The sequence below is a fragment of the Fusarium flagelliforme genome, assembly GCF_020744385.1.
Source record: "Fusarium flagelliforme strain FIESC 12 MPI-CAGE-AA-0113 chromosome Unknown B0J16scaffold_4, whole genome shotgun sequence".
NCBI classification, from domain to species: domain Eukaryota; kingdom Fungi; phylum Ascomycota; class Sordariomycetes; order Hypocreales; family Nectriaceae; genus Fusarium; species Fusarium flagelliforme.
The window spans coordinates 3,222,846-3,240,122 of NW_025763506.1; the positions used below are offsets into that span (position 1 = coordinate 3,222,846).

General features: G+C 49.0%; 4 protein-coding genes across 4 annotated transcripts; 2 read left to right on the plus strand and 2 right to left on the minus strand.

The window, feature by feature from the left end:
* Positions 1 to 530: 530 nt before the first annotated feature.
* On the minus strand, positions 531 to 5,224 carry B0J16DRAFT_384687 (uncharacterized protein; the record flags this gene model as incomplete). Its single annotated transcript, XM_046131444.1, has 3 exons — positions 531 to 1,440; positions 1,489 to 4,691; positions 4,757 to 5,224. 3 exons carry the CDS (start codon positions 5,222 to 5,224, stop codon positions 531 to 533), a joined length of 4,581 nt encoding a protein of 1,526 aa, XP_045983275.1.
* Positions 5,225 to 10,531: 5,307 nt separating this feature from the next.
* B0J16DRAFT_320411 (uncharacterized protein) lies at positions 10,532 to 12,497 on the plus strand (the record flags this gene model as incomplete). The annotated part of the gene is made up of 2 exons (XM_046125569.1): positions 10,532 to 11,752; positions 11,805 to 12,497. 2 exons carry the CDS (start codon positions 10,532 to 10,534, stop codon positions 12,495 to 12,497), a joined length of 1,914 nt encoding a protein of 637 aa, XP_045983276.1.
* Positions 12,498 to 12,621: 124 nt separating this feature from the next.
* B0J16DRAFT_138089 (ATPase, V1/A1 complex, subunit E) lies at positions 12,622 to 13,975 on the minus strand. Its single transcript, XM_046121841.1, has 3 exons — positions 13,576 to 13,975; positions 12,991 to 13,499; positions 12,622 to 12,936 (listed from the first exon to the last, which is right to left on the minus strand). The coding sequence occupies exons 1-3, from the start codon at positions 13,603 to 13,605 to the stop codon at positions 12,786 to 12,788; spliced, it is 690 nt and encodes a 229-aa protein (XP_045983277.1). The 5' UTR covers positions 13,606 to 13,975; the 3' UTR covers positions 12,622 to 12,785.
* Positions 13,976 to 14,043: 68 nt separating this feature from the next.
* On the plus strand, positions 14,044 to 16,431 carry B0J16DRAFT_138119 (uncharacterized protein). Its single transcript, XM_046121842.1, has 2 exons — positions 14,044 to 14,567; positions 14,628 to 16,431. Exons 1-2 carry the CDS (start codon positions 14,526 to 14,528, stop codon positions 16,143 to 16,145), a joined length of 1,560 nt encoding a protein of 519 aa, XP_045983278.1. The 5' UTR covers positions 14,044 to 14,525; the 3' UTR covers positions 16,146 to 16,431.
* The last annotated feature ends 846 nt before the right edge of the window (positions 16,432 to 17,277 follow it).

Here is a 17,277-nt window from a genome sequence, read left to right on the forward strand (position 1 = left end):
CTTCTTCTTCTTTCTCTCTCAACTCTGATTGCGAAATAATGAAATAGTCTTCGTCAGGGAATGGGTTTGCTGCTGCTTTCCGGTTCTAAAGATGCAAAAGAAAAGTGTAGAAGGAAAGCTTTGGGGGAGAAAATAAAACTAAAAAGTGATAGTACGGGGAGTCACCAAAAACAATTCATACAGAAAAACAAACCCCCCTTTTGCGTTGCCCCTTTATAACGCCCTGCGTATGTAAAGCAAACCTCCCAGGCAAAGTGTGGGAGAACAGTATAAAAAAAGAGCTGGTTCGACCTCGTTGCGTTCATTGCGTGCTTCAGTGTGTGAGCATACGAACAAAGACGAGAGGGAGCAGCTCGTAGATCGCTCATGCAGATCATAAGTGCATCACTGGCCACAGAAAAGGGCCTGGATATCAAAAGCAACAAAAAGCGGAGACAAACAAAGTTCCAAAACAAGAAAACAGGTCCGTGTCGTCAGCGAGGTGAGGGCAGTGCAGGAAGAATCAAGTAGTGTCAACCACAACCCGCCTCTCATATGTTGGCACTCTTGGTCAGCGAGAGTCCTCTGAGGCGGGGACGAAAACGTCCCACTTGTGATTGACTCGATTCGATTCGGGATAACCGTGCTGCTGATGTGAAGTCGTTGCTAGCCTCGAAGCTGGGTCTGACACGGTCCATCGAGGCCCGCATTCGATCGTAGGAAGGCCGGGCACGATCAATGGAAGGGCGACCCTGCATAGGTACATCCAGCGAGATTCTGTGCGCCGTATAGTTGGTTGAGTCGCTACCATTTTGGCTGTGCTGATTATATGTCGTCGTTCTCGTGGCTGTTGAGGGGGGGTAGATCGGTCGCAGATCCTCATCGACACTGCCGTAAGCAACATGCTTCGGCATCTTCTTAGACTTCCTTGAGCTCTTGGAAGACTTGGACTTGTCGCTCTTCGTGTCAGCGGTAAGAGGGTCGCCTGTCTCTTCTGTCTGATAGAGGTGAGCAAACTGGCCCATCCTCTCCTGCTCACGAATGATATCCACATCGTAGGGCCAGTAAACTTTCTGTAGAGCCTTTATAGCGAAACGTGGGAAGAGACAAATGACAGGCACTAGGAAGAAACATGCCCAGAAGGTGGCCTCTCCATAAACTTGGGCGGCGGTGCCATAGAAATATGCTGAGCTGGTAAAAGAAGTGTAAACACCGGTCCAGAAGAAAATGAATACGTCCGAGATGACGACGATGAGGACCATGAGCCAATCCCAACGGTAGGTATTGATCAAGATGTACATGTTGATAGTAATAACGGCTGGGTGCGCAATATAGGCACCGAAACGGAGGCGATCCTCCAAGCCAAGGCCATTGGCAGTCAAAAAGGTACCAGGCATGAAGAGAAGGTAGGGGACGAAAAAGACCATAATAGACTGGTAAACTCCGTCGATCATGTAGAGCCTTTGCCTTATTAGCACAGAATAGGAATATCAGTGAAGTGTTACTTACCAGAATTTGAGTTGGGTCCACTCTAGTCGCTCGATGCCACGTCGGTAGAGCTGAGGAACAGCCAAAGATACCTTATCAGACACGTCCTGATCCAGTACACCCATAATAGCGACAGGAATTGATGTAAAGAAGAGGTTGAACATAAGAATGTATGTGTAGTCGAAGAGATATGTTATGTCCATGTCGCAGTAAATCTCATACCAAAAGATTCCGAAGGTCCACACCATGTTTTTGTAGAAGAAGTTGCTAATACTCTCGGCCAAGCGGCGATATGACCATCGGCCGTGTACAAGCACCAATCTTGATAGGAATCGGAACTGAGCGATTGCGTAGTCAGAAGACATGGCAGCCTGACGGCCTTCAACACCAGCAATGCCGACACCAACATCGGCTTCTTGAATCATAGCAACATCATTGGCACCGTCTCCAATAGAGAGGGTCATGACATCGAGGCCGTTCTTGACCATGGCTACCACAGCAGCTTTTTGGGCAGGACTAACACGGCAGCAGAGGACAGATTTGCACTGCTTGCATAGCAGGAGAAATTTCTGTTTCAGGCGATCGTTGAGAACCCATCGAAGCGTGAAACCATCAATGACCAGTCCGTGAGTTGGAGCCGGAGGTTCATGGTTCTTCTTCGCGAGGGCAAGATCATGGTCGCTACCGGTGATGCCAAAGGTTTGGAGATTGTCGTCTAGAAGTTTTTCTGCCATTTCAAAGAAAGTCTCGTCAGCAATTTCTCCGGACTCGTCCTCGTCCACCTTCATATGAATCAACTCCATATCGTTGTTAAGAAGATTGCATGAGAAACCGATATTGATAGCAGTCTCAACCTTGTCACCGGTAAGAACCCAGAGCTTGATGCCGGCATTACCCAAGAGAGCAATTGTGTCAGGAACTCCATCTTGTAGCCGATCTTCAATAGCTGTACCACCAACAAGGAAAAGATCTTGTTCAATCAGCTCGGCAACAGTCTCCAACTTCTCCTCCCGTTCCTCTAAGGCGGAGGCGGCGGCGTCATGCTCCTTCTTCCAAGCTCGGTAGTCTTGCTCTGAAACTTCCTTCCAGGCAATACAGAGTGTTCGAAGACCTTCACGAGCAAACATTTCAAGATGCTCCGCGGTGTTCTTTCTGAGCTCTTTTTGCTCTCCACGCTTGAGGCGGGCATAAATAATACTGTCGGCACCCTTGCAGAAGAGAATAATTCGTCCATCCGGCATCCGCACGATCGAACTCATTCGCTTTCGACTAGAATTGAATTCGATGGTGTTCAGAATCTGATAATGTCGGTCCTCGCCCATCACGTTAAGGTTGATGCCTTCACCAGAGCTTCCAAGTACAGTAAAGCCCATGTCACGGGCAGTAGCGACCAGAGCTTCTTCGTCGGGAGATTGCGCTTTGAATATCATCTTGGGAGAGTCGCCATCCACCTTCTCAGCCATGACTGTATGACAAAGAGCCAGGGCAAGCATGAAAAACTCGTTGGCGTCTTTTTGTTCGGGGCCCGACTCGCCAGCCAGGTCGGAGACAAAGTCAGGGGCAATGAATGTCAAAGCATCGTCGTGGAGGAACGGGTTGTTATGAATACCACGGAGACCGGCTAGAGCACGAACCTTCGCGTCGGCAATCTCAGCACGAACCCGCCTGCCTTCCTTCTCGACATCGATACCAAGACGCTTTTGCATTCCAGCTTGGGCTTCCGTGTAAGCCTCGCCATATGGTTGACCATTGATAGTCGCTTTCTTGAATTCCATGACGTTCTGTGTCAAGGTACCAGTCTTATCAGAGAAAATGTACTCGATTTGACCAACGTCATCCGAGATGTTCCAAGACTTGGGAATGCATGGTTGATCGATGGGTTCATAGTACATATCCACGTCGTTGTAGATGAAGACAGCCTGCAAGGTACGAACAATTTCTAACGTGATGTAGAGCGAGATGGGAACCAAATTCTGGAACAGAATGATGGCAGCCCAAAATGTGATGAAACCACTCATTGCCGGCTTCCCACCGATAGATCCATACTCGAAAAAATGAAGGGAAGCATCGGTCTTCGCCCAAGCAACGCCATTTATAATCGCAGCGAGCAAACACATGATGAGTAGGATACCAAAATTGCAAACAACGTTGAAGTTCATCTCCCTCGCAATACGAGGGCGCTTACTAGGAGTGATACCGGCATTCATCATGATTTTGGTGTCGTGCCCTGTATAAACGACTACGCCGACAATCCATTCGGTATTTCGGAGGTTGCAGCCACGCAGAAGGAGGTTATCAATGGTGATAGGTTCGGTCATATCCTCGGGTTCGTCGTCTAGGTATCCAGGCACGTGTTGCTTCCATTTGATGGCGCCATTGTACTTGTAAAGATTTGGCTGAGGACCCTCGCTCTCAACCACGAACTCGGCGCGCTCGCAATCTCTGGCATGTTTAAGCGATCGACCGCAACGCACAGCCTGGCGAACCTTGAGGTTAGTTTCGCCGTCCAGGTTCTTGGTTTCGACGTAACAAGCTCCGTCAGGATCAGAAGTTGAGAGGATAATGACGTCGGCGGGAAGTTCTTCGTCGTTGTAGATGCGGACAAAATCGCCAACATTGAGACTCTTCCAAGTGTCCTTCTGGAAGCGAGCACCCGCGGCAGGATGGTGATAGTTGACAATATCCGATTTCATCTGCATCAGAGCAGCTGCGCGCTTAGCATCTTGCTGGTCGGGCATCTCAAAATGGGCGTGTGGCGTAGCCTGAGGTGATGGTGATGGAACAGGGGTCATTTGGATATCCTCTCGGGCAGACATAAAGGATTCTCGTCCAGAGAAAGGCGACGCCATAGACTGACGCATAGACTGCCTAGTTCGATGCGTCTCAACTGAGGGACGTGGAGCATCATCCTCGCTTGGCCCGGCCTTGCGCTTCGCCCTCTCTTCTTTTGCCTTCTTGGACCAGAGCGATTGAGTCGCACGCCAGATTGCACCGAAGAATTTGGAAGTTGCCTTCTTGAACTGACGCCAAAGGGATACGTCGCCCTCCAGAACATTAACATTATTCCAATTTCGTAGTCGGTGAACGGGGGCATTGTTGAGCTCAATATCGAGAACAGTTCGTCGGTAATCTTCGATGGCATCCTTGATAGCTGTGACTGCGATAATAAAGATCAAAGGCACAGCATTAAGACCTGGGTTGACTCCACCAAAGATTGGGAAGATCTATATGCAAGGTCAAAGGTTATTCACGAGGCTATGAGAGAGTTCAGGGGCAACGATCAACTTACAACCAAGATAACCAAGAACAAGAAAAAGATATTTGCAACGTTATGGAATTGGAACCACAAATTCTTGGGGACAAACGATAGAGGGGTGTATTTGGCTGTTCGAATCTTGTTTCTGATGAATGTTTGGTTGGGTGCACCGTTCTCATCTAGAAATTCTTTCGGTAGGGGTTGGTTGAAGAACAAAGTCCGGTTCTCGTGTTCCTCTTCCTCCTCACCACTGTTCTGGTTGTCGGGATTCGCTTGTGGTGGTTGTCCATCGTCACCGGGAGGGTCGGAACCGTCAGAAGGGGGATTCTTTTCATTGGAGCCCGTCTTCTTGTGTCCCATGCGATCGAGAATAGAACTGCGCTTGTTATTGCTGCTATTGACGCTTTTTCTTTGAGTGGCCCAACGCGATCGTTGAGTAGCACTCAGATGCTGAGAATCGTCGGGGGCGAGATGACCGTCGGCGGTTGTTGTTGTGGTCATGATGAAGTCGCGGGCAAGCGCCCGTTCGGCCCCTCGATGCCAGCCAGGTTGAGAGGGATGAGCGGGACGGAGTCGAGCGCGGCGGGATACGTCTGGTCAAAAACGGCACGGTGTGTTGTTGTATGGCACAAGGCAGTGTCGAAGAGAATGGAGCAGGTGCAATTGAAGCAACACCAGCTGCTCGTCAGTCAAAAAGTCTATTAATGGCGACGACTGCGTGGTTATTTTATTGGAGTAAACGGCGTCGCCAGGGCCGTTGGGAAGTCGTCAAGACGATGGAAGAAGGGGAGTGAAACGAGAACGTGGAGAGTAAGGTAAAGTTGTTGATGGTGACGAGAGAAGTCTGGATGGCTGGAAGTACGGTACAAGGGGAATTGTGTAAGCAATGGATGGGTCACTATGGAAAGAACGGGGCGGCGAGGCAAGGCAAGGCAAGAAAGGGAAGAAAAAAGCTACGGTGGACTTTGGAGAAGACTACACCCCGTCCGCCAGTTAGAGTGAGCAGCCACCCAAAAAGTCTGAGACTCTAGCAATGGGAAGAGACCAATTTTGGGTGGTACCCGCTCGAGACACGCACTGGGACCACTGAGACTCGCTGGAGAGCGCTGTTGAAGGGGAAATGGGCAGTGGAGAGAGGGTGTCGGGGGCGTGGGGCGAACAGCACCTAAGCTTGTGGTGGGTGGGCGTGCGTGCGTGGGTTGTCGTGATCCCGACCCATCCGACGCACTCATCTGCTTTGCCCGGAATGTACCCCTTAAGTACCTACTATACCCTGTCAATCAGCTTCCAGGCGGGCTGCCTTACCTCACTTATGCTTTAGGCCCTGCATAGGTACAGAATGGTTAGTGACTTCCATGTTGCCTTTGCGATGAGCTGTCTCGCATTCATGCTTACTGTACCGGGCTACTACTGACTGATTTGAAGGATCAACTGTCGACAAGACCGTACTGGAACACCGCTCAGTGCGATAGTGCGTCCACCCAGACACGACAACTACTACTATCTTCATCTGAACCGCAATAAACAAGAGAGGACACGACCCGCTGGGTATGAGCATCAGTACTGACAGTGATGTATTGTACCGTCCTCAGCGGTAAGGTAACGATCAAAACCCATGGACGACGGGCAACCTTCACACGGCGATTGTGTCCACTAAACGTCAACGCCACGGATCTAACTCGAGTCTATCTTAGGTTCTTTCTCCCCTCTATTTACTATTTTTGTCAGCACATGCAATCATCGTGTCAACATGAAGATGGTCGGGTCAGGTCAGGTCAGGTCAGCTAAAAGCAGACCAAACCTCAGCCTTGGGAACCTACCTAAAAGTACAGTAACACGCATAGGTGTCTCCCTGACCCTCGGGTGTCTGTTACGGCATTGGCGGCCGCTACAGATCCCCGACGCTAACTTGAGCAAGTGAACGTCTTACGTCCAATTGGAGAAGACGAGAAGCTGCAATGGAACCTCGTCGTCCAGGGATCTGTCATATTCGAGGTACACCTTAACAAGACCACAACAAGATCCCATATTAATCAGAAACGATCTGGTCAATATTTTCGCATCACTCTGAGAATTACTGTCATTACAGCGTCAAACGAAAATTCGGTCCTTTCAGAGCTTTGCCGGCAACTTCAACCTCCCACGTTATGGTGCTGCATGCGCCTCCGGCTGGCATTTGCTGGCCCCCTTGAAGCATCAATCTACCCCTTGCAAAGGGGGAAGCCTACAATAGGACGCGTCTAAATTTGCCAAGGAGCTTGTCAAGATTGTCCCTGAGTTACCTGTTGCTTGTTTTTCTGCGAAGGGTGTATCCGTACCGTACAAGCGATTATTCCCAGTCTTTCAATGCAGTTGTCGAACACAGGAATGGAAATCTCGGGGCCAAAGGTAGGAATTGGCGATTCTAGGTCCGTTGCCTCCGTCTATCGACTCCGCTTACGGGCATTTCACTCGTCCGGGCGGGCCGTTGTCATTACCACACCAAACATGGCAATCAATACGCAGGTGAGGATGAGTCTTGACTCTTGAGAAGCAGTTAATAAGCCAACGTCAGTCCGCAAGTGTCAGAGCCTGCGGTTGTTATCAACGCTGTCACCGCTGCTCTTCACGTTGTATCACGTCCCGTGGTCAAGTAAGCCAGAAGGGGCGGTGTTTCGAGGAAAGTTCTCGTCTTCACCGCGTCGGTAAGCGAGGACAACCGTTGCCTACATTTTGCGGTGTTGCGGTAGCTCGACGGTAGGCGGAGTTTGTCCCTCTACAACACGGGATACTCTGTGCAGCCTGTATCTGTATATGTATCCGTATGCATATACGTATGTAATTTGTGAGCGGTGACTGCGCAAATTTCCTGACGAGGATCAGGGGACGGAGGCCACAGTTGGTAGTTGGCAGTGTTTCGAGACGGGATCCTCCACTCTTTTTGTTCTTTTCAACCTTGCGTGATGATCTTTATGGGTTTCAATCGCTTGGCGGCATCAAGATCCGGTATCGTCCCGTCCTTTGTCGACACTGTAACTTAAATTCGATCTGAGACTGCCTCCTTGATAGTAGGGGTAGTCTAGGTATGGAGGCAATCGAGGGCTCCCTTTTCTTTAAGGTTCTTGGCCCTGTGGGGATTTAGACCACGACATGGCTGTAGAATTGATAATGCATCATATTATCCGTCCATATCTGCGTTGGTCCTCGGGTGATTTCAACAGCCTCGTACATAGAGTAACAACAAGCCTTTATCCAGATCTTCGCGCGATTGCCTCATTCAGTGAGACGACGTAACCTTAGTCTACTGTACTGTGCTGCAAGCTCCGCATACGCAGCAAGTACCCGTAGCTATGGATGGATGGATATTCGATATTCAATTAATGTCCGCTCTGTTCTTTTTGTTCTGTCTGTTTTGACTACTCAATTCAATGTTATCCTCGGCTTCTTCTGTTACTATCTTGGCATGGCAGTCCTATGGATCATCCTGGGGTATCACGAACGCCTTCCTTTCTCGGATGTAAAACATGATGCTTCCATTTTTCTCGGGCTCCGTAGATCCCGTTATATCCAGACGTTGATACAAAGAAGCTACCTCCGTGTTGTCGGGTCGGACTCACGGAGTTTAATTACGAGCGAGGGAAGCGCCACATCCTTTTTGTACCGCGCTTATTAGATTGAGCATGCTCCCGTCTGCATCAAGATCCATTAGCGAAGCTTACAAAGATGAATGCAGCAGGGACGATTGTCAATATCATAGGTTCTTATCACATTGACTCATTCTTATTCGGCAAGAAGCGGCGACGCCGGTACATTGCTGTATACCATCGTGTCTACTGTAGGGATACATGTAAATGGCCTCTGACAGCGATGAACTACGGTCCCACTTCCATGGATGGATGGCGGGTTATAGAAATACACTAATATCGACGTTTCATGATTCAGCCTGACTCCAAGCTGAATTCGATCAAGTCAAAAGTCTGTGCTATTTCCGTGCCTCTGGCAGAGTTTTTGGATGCACGAAAGGCAGCATTTTGTGCTCTTGCAGCGTTGCATTCAAGACTACATGTCTTTGTGCATGAAGGATAGTACCCATGAATGAAGCTGTACCCAGATCTTGGATATCTGTATTCACTTTCTACTAGGTACGGGTACTACACATGTACATGTTAACGTCCACCATTGTTCCCCCTTGCCCTGCCTCGGGAACACGACTGCCTGCCTTCTCCCTGTTTCGTCAACTTTAGAGGACCCTTGTTAGGGGTCTCCTCTCCTGAGGCTACCATCTGCAGGTCCAAATTTCCAGATGGGGGACAAAACTATGGGTACGAGTTAAAATTCACAAGCACATCTACAATAAAGCAACTACCTATTCTGAACCATACTTGACACCCGTTATACCGTGGATGAGAGCTCACCGGAAATTGTCAAGATGGAAGAAGGGCTTCTTCATAATCCGTTTTGCATGTCTCATGACTTGGAAGCCAGCCATGTCTTATGGCACTGAACCAGCGATATAGACATCGTTGCTCCAATATTTTTCGGACTTTCAGGGACTTCCTAGTCTGGAGATTCATGGATCCATCAAAGCCCGATCCATTGTTCCTCTACAGTAAAAAGAACGCGCTGGATTGGGCTTTGTCAGCTCCGGATTGGTAATTGAGAGCACCATCACTAAAAGAAAGAGAAACTAAAAGAATTCATCGACATCGGGTAGACTATCTGTTGACTCAACTCTTGCTTCTATTCCCAATGGATGTCTTTTACTGTTCAACCCGACTACCTACCTACCTATGGCCCACATGCAATTCAATTCAATTCAAGGTTACAGTAGCATGACAATGGACGCACGTAAGCATTTCCAGGGATCAGAGACAGATCGCATGCCAAACACAAAGATTCAACCCCAAGCTTGGTTATATGCAATGCTGTGCTGCATTGTGATTTGTGCAGCAATTCAGGAACAAGATGATGGAATGAAGCGACGATCCTCCCTCTCATTGTGTTTTCGGCAGATTTGGCATTAGAACGCACAACCCCTTTTCTTGATGACGAAACACGCAAGTGTCCATGATATATTAATTTAGTAGCTTAGCCACCTAGTAGGTACTATACCTGGGTAGGTAGACATAATAAGGCTTCACTGGATGGATTTGCCTTGGCCTTGACCCATCAACGCCGCGTATCTCGGGCACAAACTTTTGAGCTAAAAACAACAACATTACGTCTGTATCTTGATAGAGACATGGTCAATGCTGTGAACTAGAAGGCAGATAACCCAAACGAGACTCTTCTGGAAATTCTAGTTTCAGGAAAAGGGGCCATCAATCGAGACTTGTTCATAGCCTCATTCCATTAGGTATCCCATACCTTGGCCTTAATGCGCCACACTCAGGGATGATTGCGCCGCTGTAGGGTGAGAGTGTACATACTAATTGTAAATGACCTAAACGGCAAAGATGTAGCTTTGGGGGTCTTGATAGTTATGAGTCCTCTTACGATCTTAATCAGTCAGTATTAACTTAATATCATCTACAGAGTACTGAGCAGCCATAAGACAAGGCCTCTGATTCGGCACTAAAATGCTACCAGCCACTGAACCTTAGCCACACAATCGATAGGAGGCGCCACGGAGTGCTCCCACCCTGTACCTCCAAAACGCGCCTCAACTTGAACCAATTAACGCGGTTGACATTGCAACTGCTTCACAAACACTGTACAGTACCTAGGTAGGTATCTGGTGTCATTTCTACGAGTGACTCCATCGGACTTGGAGACTCGAGGTACTCTATCTGACTGTTATATTTTATCCGTTATTCAGACCGGGGCAATATGTCTCAGAAAAGTAAGAATGGAAATATCATGAGTTTCTTCAAGCCCATGACAAGACCCCCAACACAGCAACCCACCAAACCCTCATCACCAAGTCCGTCTTCCTCTCCGCCGTTACCTTTAGGTCCCTTAGAACAAAAGACGACCACTCCCGTGAAGAAGATTGTTCCATCAACGCAACAACGTGAGATTCAAGCCTCGGATGATGAAGATGACTTCGGATCCTCATCAGACGACTCACTCGAGGATTTGTCTACTATTATTGGACGAGCACGCCCCGGGAAAACAGCCCAATCTCCCGTCCGTAACCCATTTGATACACCAAAAGCCAAAAGAACCGCGGTCGAGTTCCATGCATCTCCGTTGGCCATAATATCCAAACACAAGTTCGACCTCAAGGCACTGGCCAAGGATGCTCGACAGGACGATGCCATCACGGCAAGCTCGATGAGAGCAAAAGCTTTCTCTAGTCTGCATGGCCAAACAGATGGACAACAGACGACGGATGATACGTCACAGGATATTATGGAGGGTATTGTCAAAAACAGCACTGGTCAAGATGCACAGAAAGTCATGCGAGCAGTTAAGAGATCAGAGCCCGGCCAGTCGCAACTTCGATATTGCTTCTTCTCTGAAGAATACGCCATGCCTCTTCCCAGCGCTGCCCCCAAGAAGTTCAATAAGGGTCCTTGGAGGCTATTGACTCAGGCCGATCAGAAAACCCGCGAACAACATCTTGCATCTGGAGTGCCACTCACACTTCTTCAACTACAAGGGGGGTTGCCGGAAGAGCTGTTCGACTGGATTTTAGATGACATCTGCGCTCAAAAGTCAGCTCTTGCCAGGCAAGAATACTGCAACCTGATCAGCGACTGCACATATCTGATCGAGTCACGTATCACGCCTCAACGACTGGAGCAGTTGTTGTATCGCTTCGGTGCCTCCTCCGAGCTCGGGCAATGCAACTCGATGCTGAATCTATCGAAGCCGGGCGTCGAGCCTTATGAAGGTCGCGACTGGTCACCTTTGGGTTCTTTCCTATCACTCATCACGGCCATATCACCATACATGGCCCAGGAGTCCATCGTCTACGCATCACAAGCGCTGCTGCGCATGTCACTCGACAAGTTCCTAATCTACGACCTCAACGTCTTGACCACCTACGAGACCACCCTAGATACCCTCCTAGATGCTATCCCCAAGCCAAGCTGGGACACCTTTGTGAGTTGTGCTCTGAAACCGCCCCGGGAAGCCGCCACTGACCTTTTGATAGTGCTTCGAGACATGTACACTACTACACACTCTGGTAAAGGCACAATGCGTCAGAACGAATGCTCTGGCATGCCTGCCAGTTAGTAAGACGAGAGCCCATGAATTGAGACGACGGCTGGCTGTGGTATTCTTATTCGACGATCCATCTTTGGGCCGCCACCATCCCGACGATGTAGTCACTATTCGTGGAATTATCGAAAGAATGGACCACAATGATTTCTTCGTCGGACCGAAAACCGATTTTGCCGAACTGCAAGCCAATGTCCTACTCCTTAACATTGCAGTGGATGACGGTTCGTTTGCACCTTCTGATGATCCAGAACACGAGAAACAATTCAACAGCGACATCGACGAGCTTGCGCAAAGATTAAGGGGGACCTGGCGAAAGATCAATGATTCGGGAATGAAGCTTGCCCGCACGGAAGCAAAGAGTGTGATAGAATGGGTACAGCAACGACTAGCACACTCTGTTCGCACTCACCGGAAGGCAAAGAAGAGCATTTTCGATCTTCCGGGCCAACAGCAAGATCCATTCCTTCCAAAACAGCAGGACTACATGAAGAGCTTTTTGCGAAAAGTTCCAGAGGCTGCCTTGGAGGCTGCTCCCGAGCAGACGTCAGAGCAATCACTCTCAGATGTGAAAGACTCCGATGAGCCTCATAGCCCAAACACGATTGTTGTTAAGTTCAAGTGAAAAACAGGGCTACTATGTAAAGGTGATAAGTACGCGACAATTCACTAGATGCGGTCTTGTAGCGAGTCTTTGAAATGTAGTCAATTCTACCACGGGCCAAGTTCCAAATCAGACAAAACAAGTTAAACATGCGATATACAGCCTCTAAACTACGACAGCGCAGACTGATTAACGATACGGGCTGCTGAGTCGCAGGTTGTTGAAGAGCCTCCCAGTCGTACACTCATCAAAGCGGATTAGAGTATAGATAGAGTAGAGGCGTTCATACAGGCAGGCGGCTAAGAGGGTTTAATCAGTGAACTTGCGGTTGGGGTTCTTGCCAAATAGAGCCTCTCGCACCGCAGGCGCAGCAGACTCCTCCAGTAGCTTCAATCTGGCCTCGAAGGTATTATCGATGTCGATCTTTCCGCTTCCACTGACGATGACTACTCCGCCGGCACTGTGTCTTTGTTAGCTACTTTGCACATAGTTTAGTTCAATGAGTATCACATACATTCCCTCGGGAAGAGGGTCCTCCTCCTGGATCTTTGCCGTGACATCCTTTCCGAGTTCCTTCTTGAAGTCCTTGGCAGCGTCCTCAATGGCCTTTTTGACAACGTCGTAGTCCTTCTTGCGCGCGCGAACCTGGAGCTCAGGCTCGTTGAGGGCATAGAAACCTTCAAGCAACAGACCCTTAAGGGCCTTTTGGTACTTGGCCTTATCCTTGGCACCCTCGGCAAGCTTCTTCTGAGCCTCCTCGAATATGTTATCGAGCATCTCCTGGCGGGCGCCGAGAACCTTGAGTCGCGTCTTGTTGGCAACGGTAGAACGGGTAATCTGCTGGGACATGGTGGCCTGCTTGAACTTCTTCTCGTACTGGCTGTCGATGGCGTCTGTCTCCTGGCGGACGAGCTTGGACTTCTCGATCTCGAACTCCTCGTTGGCCTTAATCTCGATCTCGCGGGCCTTCTCCATGGCCTCCTGCTTGATGAACGCCGTCATCTTTTTAAGCTCATTGTCGACCTATTTTGGGGCATCGCGTGTTAGAATTCAGGGCTGGTAAGACGGGTTGCGTCGTTTGGGTATGGATAATGCGTACCTGCTGGTCGGATAGAGCGTGTTGCGACATGATGGACGGGTTTATTCAGGTTAGGTAGATTTTATATGCTTATAGTATGAAGATAGCAAGACCTTTATAGGGTCGAAGAGGAGACGATGAAAGGCTGGTGACGACCTCTTGGTGGTGAGGTCGAGGATGGACTATGATGGAGTTGGTAGCTGTGATGTGACGCCAGCCGCCCAAGACCCAACCTACCAGCTCCGTCCTAGCTTAGTACCTATATCTTACTGTACTCCAGCAGGGAACTGGAGCTTGGAGGGATCAAGCCACAGCCACTCCCCACAGTTTAGAGTGTTTATCTCCTACGTAAGTACTTAGCCAGTGAGACTCAACGTCACTAGCATTGACAGACATCAGATTTATTTAGTTCAAAATGCGGTAGATGGAACCAGCTAGGAACAGAGAAAAAGAAAGCTAATGGTTAACATAAAACGGTACAGTATTAAGGACTAATCTTCCTCAATGGATATTATCGCGCATGATGTGCATTATGTAACTGCACCGCCACTGTGGCTAGATCACTAGTCTCGTGTTGTAGCTGCATACCTCTCTATTCACGTCAGGTGTTCCACGCACGACTCAAGCTTGTCCGCCTCCGACTTTCTTATTGATTAGTCTGAAACTAGGACGTATCACATCGAATTAAACATCTCTTTCTGTTCCAACATTGTTCAACTCTACCTCTTCAAGTTCCGCCTCCAACCAGCACGGTACATAGGTTCGACCGGCGACAGCCTCGGCAGCTACTCGTGCTACCTACCACTGGTGCTTTGACTAGCCATTCCCCTTGACCGTATCGGAACGATCATATCCTCCACGGTTTCAGTAACACGAAGCGACCAATATACCAAGGAAATTGCCTATGCGACGTCTCAACCATTCGCTTCAACTCTCCCTTGCCAGATGACCCTGGGCCTGGCACAGGCGCAATGGGGTTGCTTGGCGGCATCTCTCCTGGAGGGAGCATAGCTGTACGTGGTCGCGTACAGGACTTTTGCAACGAGCAGCAGCGCTAATAAGATCTATCATAGCTTGGAATCATCGTTGGGCTTTTATCGACAAGTGTTCAAAGCCTCGGCCTGACCTTACAACGAAAGTCGCATATACTCGAAGACGAAAAGGGACCCCACGATATTCGACGACCACCTTACCGAAGGAGGAGATGGCAAATTGGCATGGGAATGTTCATCGTTGCGAACCTTCTGGGGAGTAGTATCCAGATCTCAACGCTCCCGCTCCCGGTCCTTTCAACTTTACAGGCCGCCGGCCTTGTCTTTAACTCGATATGCGCATCATTAATCCTCAGTGAGCCTTTCACAAGATGGTCTTTCTCCGGCACCCTTCTTGTGACGACTGGCGCTGTATTGATCGCGATTTTTGGGGCTATACCTTCGCCGGCGCATGACTTGCAGGAGTTGTTAGCGCTCATGGCAAGGAGGCCATATATCATTTGGATGGTCCTTCAAGCGCTATTTGTCGTGACCCTTGCTATCGCTGTTGATTTAATCAACAGCATGTCAAGCCTATCTCACGACTCTCGGTTTCGACTAGCTCGGGGCATCACATATGGTGTCATCAGCGGAGACCTCTCTGCTCATGCCCTCTTGTTCGCCAAGTCCTCTGTGGAGCTAGTCATCAAGACTGTTGCAGGACGTAATCAGTTCGTGCACTGGCAATCATGGGCGATTGTTATGGCGCTCGTTACTTTGGCTCTTTGTCAGCTCTACTACTTACACCGAGGTCTCAAATTGGTTTCAACCTCCGTTCTTTATCCTTTGGTTTTCTGTGTTTACAACATCATTGCCATTTTAGACGGCTTGATATACTTTAACCAGACGAGCCTCATATCACCCCTCAGGGCATGCCTTATCGCTTTGGGAACAGTTATTCTGCTGTCTGGTGTTTTGGCGTTATCATGGCGATTGAGCGATGAGCAGCACACTCCTGGTGTGGGCCAGTCATCTCTTGCGCCAGGCCTTGGCCTTGTTGAAGACACAGAGGAGGAGGAATCTCTCCTCGGTTCAGATAATGCCGTCGCTGACCAAGATTCTACTCTACACACATATCAGACATTCCCTCCTACGGTCGATGAGACGCCATTGGTTCCTTCTCGTAAGAGGACCCCACGGTGGGCTGAGCGAGCAGAGATCTGGGGCGAGTTGGAAGATAGAGATGAGCCCACCACACCGGGTAACAGGCGGCGGTCTAGCACCCTGCCCCATCATACAGAATCATCGCCCTTACTTCCGACAAAGAGGTCACTTACAAGTGGCCCGGCCGGAGAAGAGTCGGGCCCCAGCACTGAATCTACCCCCCGAAGACTAACCCGAAGACGGCGGAAGAGCACGGGTTTCCCTGGTCTTGTCGCGCGTAGGCATCAGAGGAATAGGAGCTCCACGGAAACGGGCACGCTCAATAATATTCTATCGCTTAGCTGGTTCAGAAGCGCAAATCGGCAGGTGTCGCAAGCTAGTACCAGCGACGGCTTCCCCTGGGGTAGCACACCACAACAGGAGGGCTCCGAGGCAAGAGGCGACGTAGCTGTATGAACACGAAACATTATCCATCTAGCATTTCGGAGTTCCAACAGAGGTAGGGAGGCGAACGATAGGCGTTTTCTTGTGCAGAGTTCCTTTTCGGTCTGATTCTTGGTTAGTGTCTGTGTCAACAGGGTCCATGGGTTGCAAAACAAACTTCCGCAAGCCTAATGTTCATATATATATATATATATACGTTTAAGGATTCAATGAATGATATCAATACCAACAAAATAGAAGAACTGCATGAGCCCCGAGAGACAGGACCATGTTTTTCTATGAAGTAGCATGTGACGAATGACCTTTATAAGCTCGATCGAAATGCTTTTCGCGCTCAATATTGTCACTCAGTAGGTGTCCTCTTTCTGAGTTCGTGCTTCGTTCACACATCGAAATTCTCAATTGAATCTAATTCTCGTGAACCTGGCCGTCAACTCATCTAGCAAATATTAGGTGGCCAGACACCTGCAGTCATCCATACACGTGAAGGAAAACAATAACTGCAATGAACTCCAAAATCCCTTCACACTCCGTACTCCAATAACCGTCAACTCCACTACCCCCTTTTCTTTTTTGTTTTGACAATGAAGCCGTGTATGCAGGTAAACGTAAACTCCGGTGAAAGTCGTGCTAGACAGATCGTATATCGAGAGGTAACAAGTGGGAACTCTGTGATGCGTTCTCACACCGCAATCATGTTGCCCTTGTGCTCCTTGTTGCAGCAACCTAATTCCCACGGAATAAAATACATAGAGAAACAGACATGCGGAAACTTGTGCAGCTTAAGATTTTCTGAATTGTCCCCGGTTTGTTAGATGCAAAAACGAAGGCATGATTAGGTTAATTCGCGAGTGGATATTTCCGAATAGATGAGACCGAAGACAAGAGTCCTGATTAGAACATCGGAAGACCCTCGAAGACCCTCTAAGTGTAGACTTAGTCTATGTAGCCCATCCAGTCGAATACCCAGGGGCAGTGCATACATCGGGGCCTAGAGGAATGAGGCTGTAGTAGTGCAATAATGCTATAACATAGAAATAGTAACGTGCAACTCCCATCTGCTCTGTCGTGTTCTTGATTGTGTCGAAGTGTAGTTGCTTGGTGCTCGCTTGTGAATAAATGCGTCATTAGGGTGCAATTAGAT

Excerpts from the sequence above, each read along its gene's own strand:
- B0J16DRAFT_138119 (XM_046121842.1), top strand. The coding sequence starts at position 14,526 with ATGGGGTTGCTTGGCGGCATCTCTCCTGGAGGGAGCATAGCT. Across the intron at positions 14,568-14,627 it reads CTCCTGGAGGGAGCATAGCT|CTTGGAATCATCGTTGGGCT; the intron begins GTACGTGGTCGC and ends GATCTATCATAG.
- B0J16DRAFT_138089 (XM_046121841.1), bottom strand. The coding sequence starts at position 13,605 with ATGTCGCAACACGCTCTATCCGACCAGCAG. Across the intron at positions 13,500-13,575 it reads ACGCTCTATCCGACCAGCAG|GTCGACAATGAGCTTAAAAA; the intron begins GTACGCATTATC and ends GCCCCAAAATAG. Across the intron at positions 12,937-12,990 it reads GACCCTCTTCCCGAGGGAAT|TGCCGGCGGAGTAGTCATCG; the intron begins GTATGTGATACT and ends ACAAAGACACAG.